At 38.5% G+C, this 16,777-nt stretch overlaps 1 protein-coding gene across 1 annotated transcript in view; it reads left to right on the forward strand.

Annotated features, from left to right (window-relative positions):
- The first annotated feature begins 9,990 nt into the window (after positions 1-9,990).
- PDZRN4 (PDZ domain containing ring finger 4) overlaps positions 9,991-16,777 on the forward strand; it is a 351,666-nt gene continuing 344,879 nt past the window's right edge. The window contains exons 1-3 of the mRNA XM_059682583.1: positions 9,991-10,644; positions 13,072-13,158; positions 15,021-15,128. Coding sequence (XP_059538566.1) covers positions 9,991-10,644; positions 13,072-13,158; positions 15,021-15,128 — 849 coding nt within the window. The remainder of the gene's footprint in view (positions 10,645-13,071; positions 13,159-15,020; positions 15,129-16,777) is intronic.

The raw sequence follows: 16,777 nt of genomic DNA on the forward strand, positions 1-16,777 counted from the left end.
TGAAATCCAGGAAGTGTCACAAATGAACACTCAGACACTTGATAGACAGATAGACCTTGACACATACAAGCACAGACAGGTTCCTAGACATCTATATGCTCTCAATCATAAATTAACCTTTGCTAATTTATTAGACAAATAGTGTTCTCTTATTGCTTCCATAGTTAGCATGTCTTTAACTTAATTAAATTAACATTTTGTTTATTTCTTAGTTTTTCATTTCTTTCCTGTAAATGCTCTCTGCTCATTTCTCTGTTAGGGTTTTAATATTTTTCTTATAAATATAACCTGCATGTTTATTACTTGATTTTGCTTTTATTTTAATGTTAATTAAAGAAGGTAACATATTCAGAAGGTAACATAGCCAAATTCTGATAGTTTCATCTTATTTCCTTCAGATTTATTTCTATAAACTTTAATATTTAATTTTAAAAATTCATATTTAATACTTATGGAACTTACCTGCACAAAGGGAGATTGGTCAAAACTGAAACAGATTTCGTTTCCAAATATGCAGGTGAATTTCCTAGTACCACTTACTGAAGCATCTACTTCTTTCCCAATTCCTGTGCTAGATACTGACACCAGGTAATTTAGGAAATCTTGATTCATGGTTAACTCCTGTAGTGTTTGTGTGAAGCAAATTCCCTACCCTGCCAATCCTTTCCCTTTCATTCTCTTCCCAGAACCCTCCAGGCTTTGCCCTATATCTTGGAAGCTTCCTGTATCACCATAGCATAGAGGGATGTTCTGTATGTTCTGTGTGTCAGTGTTCTGTCTTTGCCTCTTAGCTTCTCTTACTGTTTTACATCTGTATTTAATTTAGCTATACTCCCCCACAGTAGAACAAATAACTGAGAAATATAATTTATGTAATCTTTGTGCACCAATACAAGCATGCACACACAAACATATTCTACCCTTTTATTATTTAGGAGCTCTCTCTGGCTGTGAAAAATAAGACTCATAAATTGCTGTAGAAACCATCCTGTTACAGCAAATGTTCAGCAGGCTTAGTGGAAGACACAGCCAGGTAGAAAGACAATTTGCTTTTCCTGTTTTTAATTTAGGTATGGATTAAGTCCATCAATTTAATATCTAAACGTCCCTGTAGTCATTAAGTGAACCTACTAAAAGTAGGTATAATTAATGCAGCCATCTTAGGAAATATGTTTTGGTGATATGCAAGGATACAAATTGAATTAAAACCACTATGAAGAAATTAAAAGAGAAGTTCTTAAATGGATATGCATGAAGTAAGACCTGATTGTAGTTTTTTCCTTTTCTTCCCTTTCCTTCCCTTCATTTCTTCTCACTCGCTCTCTATTCCTTTTTTTCTTTTGTTTTTGTTAGATCTCAGAAACAGAGAATTGAATGAATTATAATCCTCAATTCATGATGTACCATCACCCTTAGTCTGTGCAACTTATTTTCTCCCTTTCCCCCTGTTATCCCCACTACCACTTCCTTCCTTTTATAGTCACCTACTCTAATGCATTTAATATGTGTCCTTGGATATGTATGTGTCCTTGAAAAATGTGCATTTTTGTTCTATGAATATATCTGTTTTTAATTTACAAAAATGCTACTCTGCTACAGACATGCTTATGGTTATTTTTAACTCAATATTGTGGCTTTGAGTGCAGCTGCATGCTGGATGTGTATGTTGATCTTTGCTTTTGACCACTGCATAGCCCGTAGGCTATTTATTCCACACGTTTTCATCCCTTCTCCTTTAGATGCACACCTAGGTTCCACACGTTTTCATCCCTTCTCCTTTAGATGCACACCTAGGTTTCCCATAATTCCCTGGTCCCCAGACAAAGCTTCGGCAAACCTCCAGAATCAACCTGTGGAAGAGGCTCCCAGGAGAGGGCTGCTAGGTCATAGGGGTGCATATTCTTGACGTCACTAAGTGCTGCCAGATTGTTCTCCAGATTTGTTGGCTTATATTTCTTAAGTATTTTGGCAAGATTCACATTTAGTTGAAAATCTGGTGTTGTGCCAGCATTTAGGGGCAGGTTGAATTTTATAACTGTAAAAAAGAAATCTAACGTTTATAGTACTTCAACATGCACCTCTCTTTTCAATTATTTAACTGAAGATACAGCATTTTTGAGAAAGGCCACATGCAATACTTAGTGTTAGCCATACTTATTAGTGTGGATCAGATTATAGAAAAACAATCTGAATAAAATTATATTTTATATCATTTGAACGAGGGATAATATGTTGTATAATATGACTTACAGGGTAACAAAAAATTTTATGATTTCTGTATATATTTTACAGTTAAAAATGCCCTAACCTAAATTAGGTTTGCCCAGAGGAAGTAAAAAGAGCAGCCATTTACTAAACACCATCTCTGTGTCAGAGATATAAGCACTAATTTATTATTCTTCACACAATCATTGTTTAATAGCTGTCATTTTGCTCATTTTATATGTAATGAAATTAATATTCAGAAAGGTTAATTCCTTTCCCACAAGATTGCACAGTCAATATTAAAAGAACAAGGGTTCAGTGCAAAAACTACAGTAATTACAATGTCTAAGTCTTTACCATCGACTTAAAAAAAAGAAGACTCATATCTATAAACATACCATGAATAAATGCTATCTCTTTCCCTAACTTTGCGATTGTGGTGATTAGGAGAATGAGCTATTTCATTCTTTCAGTTTCTTCTGGGAGAATTCAGTTACCAGAGGAAAATCAGGTTAAGTTAGAACAGTAGATACTAAAACAGCTTCTCCAGGAAAGTTTGAATATATGAGAAAAAATCTTAAAAATAGGATTACATTGGAAGGCATCATGGAACAATCTGAAAATGGGGTTAAAAAGTAAGTAACTCTGATTTAAAAAATTTGGAGAAATGAAAGACAGAAACTGAGTCAGAAAAAGTTGGGGGAAGACAGTTAACCCAGAGGGCTTGTAAGTTGGATGATGATTATGGACTTGATGGGAGTAAACAGCATGGAGCTAGAAGGTGGGCGAGAAATACATGAATGGAATTAATCAGTCTCCCTATTACAATCAGAAATCTGGTGTGCAGTTGTGGGATGACTCTGCAAATGAATACTGTAGACTCCGCAAATGAATACTGTAATCATAACCTTAACTATGAACCAAAATTGCACATAATTTAAACTATCATGTTTATTTAACATTAAACAAACATTTACCAAATACTGCATTGTGCATACGAAGTTTCTTTAAAAAGGAGTTCTTCATAAAAAAAATAAAATGTTAGCATATCACATACCAAATAAAGGTAAATGGTATCACAAAACCAGTGAACACAATTTGCAACATTGATAAAAGATTGTTTGAGTGGTTTCAGTAATCTAGTTGGAAGAATCCAGGAAGAAAGTGGTTTCCCTAATTCATGTTCAAGGTTGCATTGAAGGGCATACTCTTCTCTCATGTAACAAGGCATGCATATCTATTCAGTGGATGTGGTGAGACATATACTACAAAGCAAAAACCCATATTCTCTTCTCTTAACAAGACAGTGGTGATTGATAGTCTATGTTTTAAGATTCTTTCACAAGAATAAAGCATGCTCTTCCTTCCTCAACTTTCAAAGACAGATAATTGGAAACAGAATTTAACAATGTTATACAGGCTGATAAAAAAAAAGTGAGTATTCTGAATATATAAAAGACTCATATCAATTACTAAAAGACAAATATTATTATAAAAAAATGTAGCCCTGACCTTTTTGGCTCAGTGGCTAGAGCGTCAGCCTGTGGACTGAAGAGTCCCTGGTTCGATTCCGGACAAGGGCATGTACTTTGGTTGCGGGCACATCCCCAGTAGGGGGTGTGCAGGAGGCAGCTGATCGATGTTTCTCTCTCATTGATGTTTATAACTTTCTATCCCTCTCCCTTCCTCTCCGTAAAAAATCAATAAAATATATTTAAGAAAATGTAAAGAGGAAATCCCATGAAGAAATACCTATGGTCAATAAACATTACAAATAATCAGTGGTAACAACAAACAAACAAAAAAGTGCAAATAAAAATAACATAATGAGATTATTTATTTATTTATTTTTGGAAAGCGCAGGCATTGAGTGTTTTGGGACATAAACTCATACGCTATTTTTTATGTGTAATTTGGTAAAATATTTCCAGAGTGCAATGATGAGGGCAAATACATAATAATAACTATGCTATATTTACTAACTCAATTACACAATAACCAATGGGGTAGGTGAAATTATCATTCTCATTTTATAGCTGATAAAAAATTAAGTCAGGAAAGGGCTAACTAAATTGGTCAAGACTAATTTGACCAGTTAGTAACAACACTTAGATTTGCTTTACATTAATAGACATAGGGTACCCTGAATTTGGGAGTTTAATTTAAACTTGTGTCATATAAGATACTATAGTATATGATCATTTTGTCTATAATTATAGATGGTCATTAAAGCATCCCAAACTATAGATATTTTATTTTATTCTTTAAAAATGTCAATTATTTTACAGGTGAGATTATTATGCCCAAACCCATGGTGTAGTGGAACAAGTAATGTCAGAAATATCTCTTTGCTTCTTAGACCTTATAGTAGTAAACAGTTTTCATGTGGAATTTCCAATTCCTCTTATTTTTAAAATGCATGTTATCATGTAATAAATTACTAATAAATAACATTAACTATTTATGAATTCCTTCTGAGTTGCAAAAACAATGAGCAAAGTGGCTTCTGAAACTCAAAGGAATATTACTAATGATAAATCTGATTAGTGACATTTTTTCAAGTTTTGTCTTCAAACCCTACTTACAACATTAGTTTTAGGCTCTGATTCTAACACTATTACAAATAGTATAAAACAAAAAAAATGTTATTCAAGAAAATAATTTGTTGGTTTTCACTAAGCAGCGTGTTCCTATTTAATGAACTTAAAATATCTCAAAATTTTGCGGAAATCTCTGAAATTTTGGAGAGACGTCTAAAAGATATTAAGTTACCGAAAATCTTCCTTGAATAAATAAACACAAAATAAAGTTTCAACCAAAATTTATAGTGATTGATTTATTAAACCAGGATTTAAGGAACAGAGACAATTAGTTTATCATATAGAAAGCTCCCAGTTATGTGGACAAAATGACCTTAACTTTTAACCACATTGGTGTTACACAGAACAATTAATAAGGTCAATATTCTCATTCACATCAGTTACTCAAAGTCCTCTAATAAATGTGACCCTAGAATTTCCCTCCTTAGAGAAATGGCAGTGGGGGGAGTTGAGGGGGGAAGAGGAGTGATAGCCTTTACATAATGGAATCAAATAGACACAGTTATAACTTCCATTTCACATATCACATAATATAGTGCATTTTATCCTAAAATAACTCCTTAATAGATGTGGGGAAAAGCCATTATAGTGCACTGTACTGTAGAGTGAGAGTTTAATGAGGCAGACCTTGGTTTAATTCCATATTTTGCCACTTTCTGTTTGTATAAACTTGGGCAAGTTGTGGGAATAATAATAGTATCTGCCACAATTGATCATTGGGATAATGGAATGAGCTTGTGCCTGTAGAGTAGATGCTATGCCTGTCGCAGAGTGAATAATTATGGCATATTAGCTCTTGTAGTTGTTTCTGATATTTTCCCTCTTTGTTAGTGACTGTGGCCCACAAAGATATAGCACAAAACCAAGGTTAACTTAATACAGGATTTAATCTATTTTCTTGTGTAAGCCGTCTCTCACAACATTTCTCTCTTAAATGGATAATAACGTTACCCTAATGTCTCAGTGAATTTAGAAATCAGTCCATCGTTGAATTGAAAGTTGCCACAATTTTTAATTTAATATTTCACTTTAACTTGGCTTCCTTCCAATTCTTCATTCTGTGCTGTCTGATATTTCATCCCACAGAGACTGCACAATTACTATAAATCATTGACTGTATTTTGCTGTACACAATAGTTTTGTTCATATCATTTTATTCTTCTTGAAAATGGCATTCTGCACTGTCATGATGCCCCTTTAAATTCTTCATTTTGCCAAAGGTAGTTGAAAAGGAAGGTAATAGAAAATAACTTCTAGTGGAGTACGTGCCGACAGACCGAAATCATAATGACTGATATTGCGCTATGTTCTATGGGTTTGGCCAGTTCTGTAATTTTCAGAGTGAAATGAACACCCAGAGTGTGTCTTCCCTGACATAGTATGTTATCAGCCTATCTTGTAAAAATAGCATCCTCATTCTTAATGAGCTTTCAAATAACAACTTTAAAGCGTCTTTTATTGTTTTAATCAAGTTTAGGATTTTTAAATAGTTCCAAGTTGACCTTATTATCTCATGCTTTATAAACACATTTATTTATGCTACTAAGTGTAAATAATATAAAGAACAGAAATGAATGTTAACTTCCATAATACAAATAAATGTCTTCCACAGGAACATTTTGACCTCAAATAACTGGGTATTTTTACCTCGCCTACCAGGGTAATCTTATATAGATAGTTACAGCTTAAATTTGGGGGACTTTGGAGAAATGTATATGGTTACAGACCATAATAGTAACTCATGATTTATGACGAGGGAATCAGGGAAAAGGAAATATAAATGATGAGATTTTAAGGTCGTATAATAGAAGATTTAAAAATTACTGTTTTGTTGAAAGTGCCAAAATGGACTATCTAAACATGTATGAATTAAAGAAATGCTTTATTTGTTTCTTTGAAAAATTTCTTCAAGCTTCCTGACTTCATAATTCTCAATCAAATGCATGAGACAGCATTTAAAAAATCACAAATGAGTTGACTTAAGGTATTATCTATGCATGGGGTGGAAAAAATTATCTCTTTCTCCTTTTCACCTCTCCATTCATCATTTCTGAGTCTTGGAATATAGTATTTCAGTATTAGGTCTTTTAGCATTTGACTTAACAATCAGTAACTCTCAGATTCCCTATTCATCCTTGGAAGTAGGGATGACTCACTCTTCTCACTGGAGACACTCACAGACATGCCCACTTTCATTACTGCTCTAGAAATTGGCCCAAAAATATAGCAAGTAAGTAAATTCTTTATCTGTTTCATGAATATATGAGCCCTGACAGTGGATTAAAACAAAAAATAGCTCCTATGCTGAAAATACCTAACCAAACACTGGTTACCTTAAAATATTTTGAGTTCAGCCATGTTCCTTGGCTTGCGGATGAAAGAAGTATATTTATTGTCTCCCCATTGAATCTCAGTTGGCAAAGCATAGTCTCAGGTTCAGTCTGAATGGAAGGTTATGAGAAAGGTGACAGGCCTGGTCTTGGCCACAACCCGAAGCAAGACGAAAGACAATGTTGCTTTTGAGCCTGCAGCTTTCACTAGCCAGGGATTCTTAACAGATAATTCTGATCAGTGAAGACATAAGGACATGCCCAACCTATTGATGCAAGGTGGTAATTTTTCTTATTTGGCAAAAGATATTTCAGTGTTACTGAATCTGTTTTGCTGAAATATTCGTGGGTAATTTAAACTTATTTCAAGTGCTTTCTTTGTTTACCCAGTTACTTCCCTCTAATTGGGCTCCAGGTTTCCAGCTCAGCTAAGCTTTTCTGAGATACTACAATTTTCCTAATTTATAGAACAATCTTTTATAGTCTGGGAAGGGAAATCAGACTAGTTAGCTCAATTGATGTCACAGGTTTATTATGCTGCAATGTTTTCGTATGGGAAGAGCCCAGGAGCTTCATGTAGGTGTGTCCGTTTCCTCAGCGTTCACCTCATAATGTTTTCGTCCTGGCAATTAACTCTCTTGGAAGCACCCACGCTTGCCTTTTCTCATGTAACAGATTTTCCTAAGCTCCCTTTTGGCCTCCTTCATTACTTGGCTTCGCTTCACATGTTCTCATTTTTAACTTGTGAGTCTCTGTAGACAAGGTTTTTGACATCCATCTTCTCTTCAATCAAAATGTTATACATCCTGGAATTACTCGTAACAAAATCGGCTCAGGACCCTTGTTTTGCCACAGGAATTACATGGGTTGACCAAACTCATCATATAACCATTGTGATATGTAGTTGTTGTTGTTGTTTTCAACTAACTGCATGTCTCAGTTTTATAATATCTCAACTGAACATTTTCAGATTTCACCTCTTCTCTCCCTTTTCTTAAAAACATTCTCACTACTATCATGCTTATTGTGAAATAAATGCCAAGCCCTAGCTATAAACTCACAGCTATAAGTCACAGCTTTTTCTGTAACTAAAATAAAGAAGATGTAACAGAACCCTCTGGCCCCGGTTATTTGAATAAATTCTATAACATGCTCCTTTGAATAGCCTATGCAATTCACAAGCATATGCTCATGCGACTAATGTTAAATGATTTCTTATTTATTTGGGAATTATTGTTTGTTTACTTTGTGAAAGGCCAAAGGGAAGGGGGAAATTCGCAGCATTGTGGCAAATGTTACTTTATCATATATCTATATGTAGAAAATGTGGACTAGAGCATCTTATTTTGAAACAAGTTTAAAAGCATATCAAATATCTAGCAAATCACTCCAGGATCCCCACTGCTATTGAACTACTCTAATAAAATCTCATCTTTCAAACAGAAAGAAGGCCCAGAAGGTTCTTATTAGCCTCTATTATTAGCCATTGCTAATTCTTCCCTTAGCTCCAAGGATTTAAAGGGCAAAGACTGGAGCCTTGTTCCTGTGTTTCAACTGAGAGCTACTGGTGCTATGCATAAGGATACAGCTTTCTGGGCAAACGGCTCAGCTGGCCATGAGGAATCATCACTGATTAATTTAGGGAGCCCATCCTCGGGCCTGTGGGCCTGTGGAAGTAGCTGCAGGATAAGGGCGGGAAGTGGTATGTATCCAGGTGATAGGGTTGCTTTAGGTTCCTAAGTTTCAGAAGATGGTGAAGGAAGCTGGGGAAGGAGAACTTGAAGGCACTCCTTGCTGCATGTTTTCAGCAAGGCCTGGCACGCTACCCACTTTGAAGAATCAAACTGGGGGAGGAAGCACTTTGGACCTAAACTGTATATTCAGGGTAAGTAGAGCGAAGCAACTAGTAAGACTTTATTTGTGATGTCACTGCTCTCTTTCACAATCCTTCCCTTTAATTCACCTTTCCAGGTGCCCAAAAGGTCGCATTCCCTTCCCGGTGTAAATGCCTGCGGAAGTAGAAGATGGATGGTGTGGTGATTGAACCAGGAGTCCGAGTGCTCGGTAACAGCATCCCAGCCTGCTCACATGGCTGGAGGCCTTGCATGGTGCTTCAAGTTCTCCCTGAGAGAGGTTTCCTAAGGCAAGAGCACCTGGCCTGCTCCCCATCACGGCTGCCAGTCATCATCTGCCTCATGAATCTCACTGATTTCCGGATGGTGATCTGAGAAACCTGGCTCTGTAGATACCTCCCAGTGATTTTCCTGAGCTGGCAGACACACCTAGCTGGTGATTTTGTAGTTGATTGCTTTGAAAGAACAAAAGTGCATCGAATTCCAACACATTTATTGCAGATCGTCTTGATGCGGAGTGATGAGGACTCAATGGAATGGACAACCTCATGGACAATAAAGATTCTGCTTCCCTGGAGCTTATGTTCAGGTGGAATTGGAGGTTATTTCTGCGGGAAGGCTGCTTGAGGTTCTGTGCAGGCGAAGTGGAGCACCGTTTCCCCAAGGGCTATTGAGAGCTGGCCTCGCCCTCCACGGACACAATTTGAAAGAATATAAATTGCAGAGCAGCTAAGGGGGGTAGGGGGCATCACTTGAGGTGGCTTCTATTAGCGTCAATACGGCGGAGTCAGGGGACTTAGCTGGAGCCTGAAAACTTCACGCCAAACTCTGAGACTACAACCCCCCCAACCTTCTCCTCCTGCCCGCGCCCCCCGCCCCCCCCCCTTTCTCCGAGCAGCCGGGGCCACAGCGGGGGCGCTGTCTCAGGGGCACCCCGGGGAGACAAGGGTGCTCGGAGGAAGTGGACTCCGCATCCGCGTCCCCTGACCCCCGATCCCTGCCATGGGCTTCGCCCTGGAGCGCTTCGCCGCAGCCGCTGGCGCGGAGCTGGAGTGCGGGCTGTGCGGCCGGCTGCTGGACGAGCCCCTGTGCACGCCGTGCGGGCACGTCTTCTGCGCCAGCTGCCTGCTGCCCTGGGCGGCGCGGCGGCGCCGGTGCCCGCTGCAGTGCCAGCCCCTGGCGCCCGGCGAGCTGTACCGGGTGCTGCCTCTGCGCAGCCTCCTCCGCCAGCTGCGCCTCCAGGGCGATCCCCGCGCCAGTGGCGGCGGCGGCCGCTCGGTCCGGCCGCACGAGCGGGAGGCGCCCGCCGCGCGCGGGGACTTCGGCGCGGCCCGCCGCGGGGGCTGCGTCTCGGGGCCGGGCGGCCGCGGCGGCGAGGACGTGCCCGCGCGGGGGGGCGGCGGCGCGGCGCCCGGGGCCGGCCGGGGCGGGGGCGCGCGCGGGGGGCTGCCGGGCGGCTGCTGCGGGAGCGGGAGCGGGCGGGGGCCCGGGCCACGAGTGCTCGCCTGGAGGCGGCGCGAGCAGGCGCTGCTGGCGCAGCTCGGGGCGCTGCAGGGCGAGGTGCAGCTGGCGGCCCGCAGGTACCGGGACAAGTTCGCCCAGTACATGGCTCACGTCCGCAACTTCGCCAGGGACCTGGGCGGCGGCCACGGCCCGGTAAGCGCGGAGGGCGAGGCCCCCGGGGAAGGATCGGTCGGGGTGGAAAGAGGAAGGTTCGTTCTGTAGTTCAGGACTCCCTGGAAGGTGATGGATGCCCTTCCTTTCCATGCAGGAGGACCCATCCACCCGCCCCGATGATGTTACTATACTATTTATTCTTCATCTTCCCAATGTCCGAGTAGTGCAGTCAGCAAGGATTGCTCCCTTTCTGGTTATATGAGGATTGGGAAGAGTTAAACAGCTTCAATTCCAACTTTTCCACGAAGAAGGAGGTTATTAGGAAAACTCATTTGCTCACCCAGAAACCTTGTTCCCCCTTTCTGACTCCTGCCCTTACCCTCTCTGCCTATATTTTGTACCGTTGGCCCTTACCTGAGACCAGGAAGCAGGGACCTCTCCACCCCTGCCTCCCTCTCCCACTGCACCAGCACCCTGAGGCCTGCTTAAGTAACCCCCTCCATTGGCTCCTAATGACTTGGTTTCCCTGTCACACTGCCCATATCAGCCACCTTCTACTCAGTGCAGGGAACGTCAGGGATGTGGGGAACTAGAGTTAAGAGATTAAGAGATGATGTTTGTTTTAGACCTGAAGAGTTCTTTGCATCACCCCCACCTTCCCTTAATAACCCTCACCTGCCTTCTTGTTTCAGTGTTGGTGGTGGTGGTGTGTGTGTGTGGTGTGGTGTGGTGTGTGTGTGTGTGTGTGTGTGTGTGTGTGTGTGTGTGTGACTTGGGGAACCAAGTCTGGGAGCAGCTACATCCATCTGGGGTTAAAGGAACCCCTCCCCGTCCCGTACCCCCCCCCCCCACCCCCCCCCCCCTGCAGCGGCTGTTTCCCTTCTTTGTGGAAGCTGCTGGCCCCAACTGTGCTCTGTGCTCTTGGGCTGCCTGCTTTTAGACCGAATAAACAAGCCTCTTTGCAGCACCCCTTGTTTATAAAGCTGTTACTTCTCTTCTGGAGGACTTCTGCACAGTGTTTGACATTGTTGGTCGCTGCCATGGTGAGCAGGGGTTTAGCAGGACTTGCACTCCATTCAAGGAGCTGTTTCCATTCTTCAGCGTCCTGGTTCTGGGGAGGGGTAACCCGGGGTGCTTCCCATTTGGGACTCCCTCCAACTCAGGCCTGGACTTAAGACGCTTCTGCCCTTGCACCTAAAAAAAAAAAAAAAAGAAAAAGAAAAAAAAAAAAGAAATGTGAAGGGCTAAAATGTTTCTATTCTGATAAACGGAAGCACACTGCTTAATCACTGCTTAATGAAAAGACTGGATACTATCTATTATTCTTTCTCTATCCTATTTCTATCCAGATAAATTTACAAAGTGAGAAGAGCTAGAGAGAAGCCAGAAATATGCTTTGTAGTGCCAGCTCGGATTTCAAGGTCTTAGGGAAGCAATAGCTGATGGAAAGGAATAACAGCTAGAATTATATGACGGAGAAGTCCATTCAAAAAGTCAAGCTATGGCCTCAGAAGTGAGGAAAAACTGCCCATGATTTGCAGACTTAATTATCAGGCTTCTCTGTGCTCCTCAGAAATGTTTTCCCACCACCAGTAGGGGCTGCTGTGCGCGCTGCCTGGGAAAAGCTCCTGGGGAAAGGGGTTATGAGAGTAGCAGCGGTAAAGATGCTTATGCGATTTTATCATTCTGAAGTAATTGCCCATTGCCAAACATATGATATCTTAGGATAGTTAACATCCATAGTCATAAACAAAACAAACTCCTCTAGTCTGGCACTAATTTATCTTATTTTTAAAATAATCTTTATTAATGAACAGGTTGCAGATATAATTCCTATGTGTTTAACTCCCCTCTGGGCTTTTTTATTATTATTATTATTATTATTATTATCTAATCTTCAGGAGTTATGCAAAACCCAATAAGAATACTATTTAAAATTAGGATTACTGTAACCTGTCATATCCTGTATGACAATAATAATCCAAATAGTAGAGTGGAAAGAAATGTATAAATAGTTCACTATTCATTCAGACTTTCCGAGGTGAAATTTTTACATAGAATAATTCTCAGATCCTTTAACAATGTATGTTACTCCTTTGTAATAGAGGGAAAGAATAAGAACATTTGCAAAGCTAAATCAGAATTCTGTTTTAAATTACAGTGAAGTCAGAATTAAACAATGAATGCATTAGAATAAAAGCTGCTTAATGTGTAAAAATGCAATACCATTTAGTTGAAATTAGTTATTTTTCTCACATGCCTGGTTGTTCCCTTCAAATACACACTTTCAAAGTGAATTTAGGAATAAATTAACCTTCCCTCAAATTCAGCCATCCTTAATTGTAAGTTTCCCCCCCTTTCAAATGTTAATTTATTTACAGTGGGGGGGGGGAAGCTTTACTCTAGAATTTATTTATTTTTATGTATATTTTTACGGAGTTTGCTATTTTATCCCCTGTCTTCCAGGGTGGAGAACATAAGCCATTCACCATTCTATTAGAACGAGAAAATGACACTTTGGGATTCAACATTATAGGAGGGCGACCAAATCAGGTAACCCACCTTGTTAATGGATAGCTCACTCTTTGCTTATAAAATAATAACTTAGTTTTCATTTGTGGATTTTTAGTACAAAAAGCATCTGGTTCGATCTTTAAAATTATGCTTGTGATTAAATAGTTTCCTTATTGCAAATATTCCTGTACATACCTATATATTTTTTTTAGAAAAGCAAAGCAAAACAGCTAAAAACTTCCTTCTCTTTACTACTTTAAAAGAAAAGAGTACATTTCACATTTTATCTACCTTGTATGGCGCCATTGGCAAATTTCTTAAATAAACCTATTTCATAGTAATATGTATAGGAAATTTCTATTTAATGATATTAGGCAATTGTGTTGCCTGCTTGCACCTCCTATTGATTATGTTAAGTTGGTCAGTTTTCAGATGCTTACACAGACCAGGCAGTATATGCTGAATGAATGAATGAACCATTAAAATCAGTTTTGAAATAAGGGATATTGTTTTCACAGTTACATAGGAAATGCCACGTTAAAGGACAAGAACAGGTTTGAAATATTTTTGACCCCGCAAATCAATTCTTTTATTTAATTGAATGAATAATACTTTCTACATGAATGTCAACTGTTTTCAAAATGCATGGGTTATAATCTTTACCGTATTCTGTGCTGAAGTTACAAAGTTTTATCATATCCTTTAAATACTACATCAACTCAATTTTCACTCTAACTAAAAAAAGGTGGTGAAGCTTTAAAAAAAATCATGTTCTTTAATTTTCTCAATAAACTGCCGTGAAATTTTTGCATCCTGCAATGCAGATGTTGTCCAGGGGAACTGTCTTAGAGTTGTCGGCCATATGCTCTATTTAGGTCAGGATGGCAATGGCATATTTCCTCTTTGTGTTTAGCATCTGAAAAACCTAGCAACTAAAGACTGCTTTGCTTCTGTCTCTAGGACAGTCCCCATTTATTATGGAAAAAATAGACGTCTTTTCATCATATAATTTTTGTTTCATTTTCCCCTAAGGAATATTGTTATGAATGCTAGTTAGGTGTCTGACATTTAGGTGACATTGACCATTTTTTAGAGCCTCTTAAAATTCATGCTGAGGAAGACTAATTAAGGAGAAAAATGTTATTTAACCTGCCATGAAGTGAAATGGCATTTAAAATTATATGCTGTATTATTATAAGATATTGGGCATTTTCCCTACATAAGTTTTGCACTGTAGTTGGTTTCCTGGGACTGGCTAACATGTACTACTTGTACCATATTGGCTATATGTTTGAGGTTTATTCGATCATTAGGCTCATTACACCTGGAAATGTGTAACGATTAGCTTTGAATGGGTTCTCTTTCGCCTTAGAGTTGATCCTTTGGGATTTCACACTTCAGCAAGCTCCCAGTCTTCCCTGTGACTAGAAACAGCCAGAGCTATATTCCCAAATCTGTCACTTTATGAGGCTATATTATATTTTGAAGACTATGACCACATCTCAAACCAATTATATAGTGAGGCTGGATATGCTTTTTGTTTTCTTAAACTTACAACCTTTTTAAATTACACCCTCTCTTTAGAAATGAGATGCTCTATAAATCATACTGAGGAGCCTGTTGATATCGCCTTGTACATGCCCTTTCCCCATAGTTTCTTATGTACACTTGAAAACATGAGGTAAATAGATAATCTGGCCGGAGATGCTGGACTCATTCATTAAAGCTGACATCTTGATGAATGACTGGTGTTAAGTTAAAATTCAGTGTCAAATCCCCAGTTAAGAAATAGAGTTGCATGTTAAGAAGGGTTGGCAGTGAGACATTTACTAAATTGTCCTTGATCCAACTAAAAACTTTGTTTACATCTTTCTTACTGCTAATGGTTATGTTTTTAATAGAATGATCAAGAAGAAATATCAAGAGAAGGAATTTATGTTTCAAAAATTTTGAAAAATGGACCTGCTGACAGAGCAGAAGGCTTGGAGATTCATGACAAAATCATTGAGGTAAGACAATAATAAAACACAAATATGATTCGTGGCAGAAATATTTGACATTTTAAATTTCCAAACTTATTGCTTTACCTTGGCGTGGTACTTATTAGAATGCATATTGAACTAGAGTATATAGTGCATATCTCACCTATATTAAATATTAGATATTGGGATAAAATAATAAATCTAAATGTGTTAATGAAGTTTCTAAATGTGTTAATTAATATCTCTATTTTAATAATTGTCTATCCCCAATAACTGTGGAGGTAGTTATGTGATAACTAAGGGATTCATTTGTATAACATTTCAAAAAAAGGATGATAGATATCTGCTGAAGGACATTTTAGTGAGGAAATTTACTATTTTTAAACTTGAGATTAGTATATTATGTAGAGTGTGATTTATTTATAAATGTCTTTTAGTACTTTTTAGTTAATATGGTTATCTTCTTCCTGTCTTTTTTACATAAAAAAGAAAGGAAGCACTTTTTTTTTTTCCTATTGCAAAAACCTGGTGGGAACTCTTCATTTTCTGTAGTGTATGTTGTAGCTGTATTGTGGTATTCGGGGTTGGCAAAGTAAATGCTATGAAGTTATTGAAATTTGGGCTATGATAATGGAATTTTGAGTCACACTGCCATTCACCAACCCAGTGCTTTTGGAATTTTAACTGGTTGAGATAGTATTATTTAGTGTTACTGAAAATGTCTAGGGTACTGCTGTCAATGGGATTATTCCCAATGTATTAGTAAAGGCTGAATAGAAATTTGGAAGGTGTATTTGACTCTGCCATTATTTTGGGGAAATTCTACTTATTCTAGGTTATATACTCACTAATGTTATCTTTATGAATGCTTCTATAAACTATCTTGATGGAGACTGTTTTCCTTTATTATACTTTGAATAGAGTTTTAGATCTTCATTTTTTTTTCATTAAAATTTTGAATTTTGAATAATTTTACCTAGGATAGGGGTAAACAGAATAGAAGAACCAGTAGCTCTCTCTTATGGAAAAAAAAAAAAAGATCTCATAACATTTAGAAATTAACTGACTAGGCACTTTGAGGAGGAGAGAAGAGATGCTTTGGCTTCAAACCGATTTTTGTTTGAAGAGGCCGTTGGTAACAAGATTTTCTCTTTCCAGTTTTATAGCCAAGAAAGGACAGACCTACTTTCACTGACACTATCCAGGTTGTCTTGACAGTTTGCCTAGTGGAGACATTTATATGCTACAGTTTCTAAAGTTAGAATTGTTCTATTTCTACTTGTACTTGTGCGGTATAATTTAAAGGGCAACATAATTCAAACAAAAGCATTTGTCCTTTTTGCTTTCTGCCTTATGTCTAAAGACTTTTGGTTTTTCCAGTTAGATGGAAAAGGAAGGCATGCATTTGATACAATTGGAAGGGCTGGTGGAATTGAATACATATATTGAATTAACACACAAACTTACAGATACACACAATAGAAACATGTACTTGGGATTTAGAAAATAATTTATTCTAACTATGTAACAATGTTATGCATGCTTCAGTAATGTTGCCTTCAAAAAGAGGAAGAAGAACTTGTCATACATTTTGGTATAGTATCAAAAATTTATTGGTTTTATTAATGGAAAGAAGTAATTCTATAAAAACTATGGCTGATAAATGAAGTTCATCT

The sequence above is a fragment of the Myotis daubentonii genome, chromosome 2 (assembly GCF_963259705.1).
Source record: "Myotis daubentonii chromosome 2, mMyoDau2.1, whole genome shotgun sequence".
NCBI lineage: Eukaryota > Metazoa > Chordata > Mammalia > Chiroptera > Vespertilionidae > Myotis > Myotis daubentonii.